Source organism: Miscanthus floridulus, chromosome 17, assembly GCF_019320115.1.
Source record: "Miscanthus floridulus cultivar M001 chromosome 17, ASM1932011v1, whole genome shotgun sequence".
In the NCBI taxonomy this organism is placed as follows: Eukaryota; Viridiplantae; Streptophyta; class Magnoliopsida; order Poales; family Poaceae; genus Miscanthus; species Miscanthus floridulus.
The window spans coordinates 56599204-56605203 of record NC_089596.1 but is presented as its reverse complement, the minus strand read 5'-3'; the positions used below and the strand labels follow the sequence as shown (position 1 = coordinate 56605203).

General features: G+C 45.8%; 1 protein-coding gene across 1 annotated transcript; it reads right to left on the bottom strand.

The window, feature by feature from the left end:
* Positions 1-1719: 1719 nt before the first annotated feature.
* On the bottom strand, positions 1720-2717 carry LOC136517596 (protein EARLY RESPONSIVE TO DEHYDRATION 15-like). The gene is made up of 2 exons (XM_066511209.1): positions 2295-2717; positions 1720-2199 (listed from the first exon to the last, which is right to left on the bottom strand). The coding sequence occupies exons 1-2, from the start codon at positions 2587-2589 to the stop codon at positions 2003-2005; spliced, it is 492 nt and encodes a 163-aa protein (XP_066367306.1). The 5' UTR covers positions 2590-2717; the 3' UTR covers positions 1720-2002.
* Between the last annotated feature and the right edge of the window lie 3283 nt (positions 2718-6000).

Below are 6000 nucleotides of genomic sequence, written 5' to 3'. Positions count from 1 at the left end.
TTAAAAGTAGGGCTGATTGGAGTGAGGACAATACAGAGAAGCTATGTATGATCTGGTGTAACCAGATTGACATTGGTAACTGCACGAAAGGTACAATGACCAAGGCAGGAATGAGGGAGGTCATTAGGCAGTACACTAATGCTACTGGCAAAGTGCACGACAGAGAACAGATAATGTTTGAAGGTGTAGCAGTTGATGGTTCCACAGCTTATGTTCCTAGTGCAAATGAAGAATTTGAGGAGAAGGAGGAGCCATCACTAAATGTTCAGACCCCAGTCAGCAGTAATAGCAACAAGAGGGCCAGTACTGCTAGTACTTGTGCCTCTAGTCCCAACAAGAAGTCCAAGTCCAAAAGTCAAGCTATCAAGCTAATGGACAAGGTTACCAGTGAGCAAACCAGGATCGGTGAAGACAGGAACAAGATGATGGAAAGACACGTTGAACTGCAGGAAAGGAAGGCTGAAATGAAGGCAATCATGAAGAAAAGATGCAGGGAAGAAAAGAGAAAGGAAGAGGAAGATGAAGTTGAAATTGTGCAGCAGATGGCAAGGGACTGTGGTGTTCAACCAAATAATATGGAGGATTCTGCTAGGGATCCCTGCTTATCCTCCACATGTCCAGACCAAAATAATTGTTGCTTGCATGGCACTACATAACTTCATTAGGGCTAGTGGATTAGTGGATAGGGACTTTGCACTTTGTGATCGTGATGAGAATTACGTCCCACCTGAAGCGTCATACTCTCAGCCACGAACTACCCCGGCACCGTCAAGGGAAGATGCAGAAGTGATGAATGCGTTTCGTGAATCGATCGCTGTTGGGCTATATAATCGTTCTTTGTAATCGCTCGCTGTTGCCACTTTGAACTTGGTCTGTTAGCTGTGTTTGTGAACTGTGAACTGTGTAAAACATGTGTAAAACATGTGAACTGTGAACTAGTTTGTGTAAAACTGTGAACTTTGAACTATGAACTGGTTTATGAACAATTTAGTACATGTGAAATGTAAACTGTGTTTATGAAATGCCCTTTGTGAACTGTTAATATGTGGTCGAATTTTATCAAAATTGTTTGATTTGTGGCATGGAAGAAAGCAAATTGTAGCTTTGTGAGCTGTTGATTGTTGACTTGCATGGAAGAAGCAGCATGCATGCTTGCATGGAAGAAGCAGCAGCAACGTCCATGGTTAGAAGCAGCAGCATGCATGGTGCATAGGGATGAGGGCAAATCTATAATATTTGTATTCTGAATTCTAAATTTTGGGTTGAACTAAATATGTGTATGAGATTTTTTAATTCTGAAACTTGAATTGCCAAAAAACCAGAATTCTAGATTCTGGATTCCCACCGGAACTAAACAGGCCCTTAGAAGTAGTCTTAGACATGCTCTAATACTGGGGAAATGGAGAAAGAAGCTAAAAATCGCATCAAATTCGTTGTGGCTTCTGGAAAAAAAAAACAGGGCACAAAGATGCCGCCGAAAATGGATGCCGCCAGCGTTGTCCGAACGATGGGTGACAAAGACGATTAGTAGCCTGTTCGCACCGGCCAACCAATAATATTTTTCTCTCACAATAAACCGGCACCAACCAGCGCAAACCAGTGCAGCAGTCCGGATGGATGATTGCGCTTGTCGGCGCCCGAAACTGAAAGCTAAAGGCTCAGTTCGTCGGAAAAATACTGTTCCAGTTAAAAAATAAAAAAAAAGATTAGAAGAGAAACGAACGGGACAAGTCTCACGGCATGTTATTGTTATTACATCATCATATTTACAGTACAGGGACGAGCACAGACAACGCAGCAGAGGATCTTCCCATTCGATCTCGAGCTGAAGCAGAGCCCAGATCCAGGAACTGCACAAGACGGAACACACGAAAGCAAATTACAAGATTGGAAAAAGGAAACTTTTTTTTGGGTGCCTAGTTTTTCCCGTGCCAAGATCTGGAACTGAGCTGAGTAGCCGTCGGTGGATGGACGGTGCGCGGGAACGGATCGGTCGGGTCCTTCAGCGCGGCTGCTGGATGGGGCGGGGGTTCACCCTGGCGCCGGAGGCCACCCTCCGGGGCGCCTTCTCCGCGTACCTCGAGGGCTCCGGCGGACCCCCGTGCGCCCTCCACCACTTGTCGATGCCCCACGCCGCCACCTCGAGGCCTCCGCTGGCCCTCTTGCCGGCCCCGGCCGCGCCGCCCTCACGCTCGCTTCCTGCTCCGCGCGAATGCCACGAAACACCAAGTCAGTGCCGAAGTTACTTGTAGCAAAGACAGACTCAAGAGCTGTCAGGCGGCACGGCGGCTTACCTTGGCGCGGGGCCGGAGGGGAGAAGAAGTCGTCGGGGAGGAAGGCGTCGACCTCCGCGTCGTCGCCCAGGTCCTCCTCGGCGTCGAGTAGGCCGAGCGCGCCGTACTCGCGGAGCCAGCGGTCGCGGAAGGCCGGGGAGGCGGACACCAGGAGCCACCACTCGGGGGAGAAGTCCTCCACCTCCTGCTCCGGCGCCGCCTCCGCCGTCTGCAGGCCACGGTACCGCACCCCGGAAGGCACGAAGGGCTCCGCCCAGGGGTTCAGCCTCCCGCCGCTGCCGCTCACAACAGCCATCGGCTTCTCGTCCTCCTGCTGCCGTACTCACACTCGCGCACTCGCAGGCTCGCAGCTGCTGCCGCACTCACTGTGGTTTGGGGACGATGCGGACGGTACGCCTCTCTGGATTGGGGGACGATAATGATGATATTATAATAACAGTGACGCGACGGGGATCTTTTCGGCGTGCCGAGAGGCCGGCGATCTTATCCGTTGTGGCTCGTGACGGGCAGGCCCACAGTATGATGGTGGTGGTAAACTGGTAATTGGCCGCAGTATTGATTGCTTGTTTTTCGGAAACGATAGCCGCTGCAGCGGATAGGATAGGATAGGGACATGGGTGGCGTGGCACATTGCGGTCACCCGCCGTAACACTGTCTCCAACCACATCACTTAAAATACTAAATTTATTTGTATTTTAGATGACACTACAGATAAAAGGTTCAATACTTATTTAGCATCTTCTCCAACAACGAGACTCAAAAGAGAATCTTTTCTGTAAATGGGGTTTCAGGAGTAAGGATACCCATATTTGGGTTGTGTCTCTCAGACAACCTAAAATAGGTCTTCCGTATAGGTACTCTGTTGGAGAATGATTTTGGGTCTCTCACTGCCCATTTTGAGTTTGTGTCTACTTATTGAAGACGGTCTAACTTTGCCCTCCTTAAGATCTGGTATCTGACAGAAGTACTCCAATTTGCAATGGATAGCGCAGGCACGTGGCATGCATCCATCACGTTTCAGGGCCTGTTTAGTTAGTGACCAAAATCTGCCACGACAAAGGTTCATCGTGCCATGATTTCTTCGGCGGTTGTATGGTTCACTGCCACACCTAATGCACGCCACATTTTATTAGCACCCTGCCCACATGTCATACACCTATTTTCGTGTCAAACTTTGCCATAAGTGTGGCTTTGATTTTGGTTGCCATATTTTTTTTGGTAGCCACAGCCGAAGGTTAGACGTGGCATGCTTAGGAATGCATAAAAACCTGATAGTAAATATACTTCCACCGTCCCAAAGAATGTAAATCCATCCCTTTTGACATGACCACAAACAATTTTGGTCCTCTATTGCTACGATGGCGCCGTTCGGCTGGTAAGAAAACCAGTCGGAATTCACTGTTCATGGCTGGTTTTCACTGTTCACGCTCTCACAAATTACTCCATATTCCTCCAAATTCCTCCCAGCGAACAGGGCCGATATATAAAGAAGTCAGAGTTGGTGAAACGAAAATAGTGATTTGGAAATAGATTGTAACATTCTGAAGAGATTGAAAACATCCGGAACACATTTTGTATGTTGAAAAATGCAAAGTTGTAAACAGTGCAGAATGAGTTTTAATTAGTGGGAAAAATGATTTTTTATCGGTTGATGAGTTGGGAAAATGATTTTTTATCTGTTGTTCAAAAGCCCTACCAAACAAACACACATCAAATAGCTTTTGAACCTAAAACCAAGAAAAAAAGATGAAACCAAAACCATTTTTGAGGCTAGAAGCCCAAACCACTAAAATATGGCTTTTCTTGGCTTCTCCCTTTTTGAGGAGCCTAAGCCCTATTAAAAAGGACCTAATCAAATGCAGCCCCGTTCGGCTGCTCAGTTCTCAGCTCGTTTCAACTTGTTTCAGCTTGTTTTAGCTTATTATTTCTCACAGAATACTATTGAATCATCCAAAATCATCCGAAATCTGATCAGCCAAACTTAATACACATCCCCTGAGCCATTGCCTCTTAGACGCACAAGAGAACAAGACGGACAACACTGAGAGAAGAGGGAGAAATTAGGTTTGATCGTCGTTGGCTGTCGTGCTCGTTTCTCCTAAAAACGGTTAGGCATCTTCTCCACATTTTGTTTTGCCCATGACTCCATGCTTCTCTTGCTATTCGAGACAGCGATGCCATGTCAGGTATAGATCGAGACAGAGAGAGGTGTACTACCGAGACCATTGTGAAGGAGAAGGATAACGAGAGGTCAGTCATTGCAGGTCTTCATCATATTCTTTGTTGTGTTAAGATCTCACTTTTGCCACTATTTTGATGTCCTAGGGTTTTGCGTGTTTGTTTGATTAGTTGACAGGATTACGGTTCTAATATTATATAATTAAGCCCTGTCATTTTCCTAGATCATGCAAACGTTGTTTATATGTTGTTTAAGGTTATGTTTATGGCTAAAAAATCATAGAAAAATTATAATTCAGTAGTAGACTTTAGTACCTTTTAACACTCATAGTTTGGGAGAAATGGTTGTTGTTTGATGACGTACTTTGTGTTGTCAAACTTCTGGGCAGTAGTTGATGACATATCATTGCACAAAAACCACTAAAAACAAAGATCGAATGGAGAATATATGGATTCCGGAAGATAAAGGACCAATATGCAATTTAAAAAGTTAAAATCAGAACAAAGTCCCTTGTTCTTCCTCTCTCCCATGGCCTGGCAGCCATGGATAGCTGCACTATGCAGGTCGAGGCATGAGGGGAGGGCCTCAGCCAAGGCCAAGGCCAAGGCTGGCCGGCTGGAATTGAAGAATCCAAAGTAGGTGATACAAAAGATTAAAAATAGGTGCAATCAAATGAAAATAGCACATGACTCCCTTAGCATTATCAAATTTCAGTTCATATTTTAGATGTATTGCTACTAAAAGTTTAAGACCAGAACCTACTGATAGCTGTATAGATTATGCAGATGACGACGGGACAGGTGGACAGGTGGGATTACAATTAGGGCACATGACCTGACAATCATCCAAATTGTAGTAACGCAATGGTTTTGGTTTTAGGGTCAATCAACAAAAGCACACATTTTGGGTCACACTAACGCACCGCACAAAAATTTTAGTGAGATCAATTTTATTTTGATTTGGTGTTGTGTTGGTGAGGATATATGCCAAACTCCTTTCAGATCCAACATTGAGGTCCTCATGAGGGTGAGCCGTTTGATTGCGTGTTCATGAAGTATATATGAGAATATGGATAAAAAATCAAGGACAAGTTTTAGTTGATAATGAAACACTTACATTGCACAGGTGAATGCAAAGATTAACAACATAAACATCAAGGCTCCACACATGTTCCTCGAAATCATGTTGGATTGCGAATTACCTTATCAAATCGACCTCACACAGTTGTTGCTTTAGGCGTTGAATGGCACATATATATACACAAACACACACATGGTGACATGAGTATGGAAACTCGTCACGTTTCCTATACCGTTTGTAATTTTTCGTAGTACCCTCCTATTTGTTACCGAACAGGAGTTAATATTAATTTATGTGATGCTCCTTGCAGGGGTGGCCGGTTAGGGCCGGCTAAGGCTGCGGCGATGATGCTAGGTAGCGCCAGCGGTTGGGGGTGGCGACAGCGATGGCAGGGGCCAGGGGGCGCGGCATGTGGCGGCAGGTGCTAGGGGTGAGGGCACGTGTGAG

Bases quoted from the DNA above. Each gene is read 5' to 3' on its own strand.
- LOC136517596 (XM_066511209.1), bottom strand. From the start codon at position 2,589: ATGGCTGTTGTGAGCGGCAGCGGCGGGAGGCTGAACCCCTGGGCGGAG. The intron at 2,200-2,294 runs GTAAGCCGCCGT...CGCGCGGAGCAG, and splicing joins CCCTCCGGCCCCGCGCCAAG to GAAGCGAGCGTGAGGGCGGC.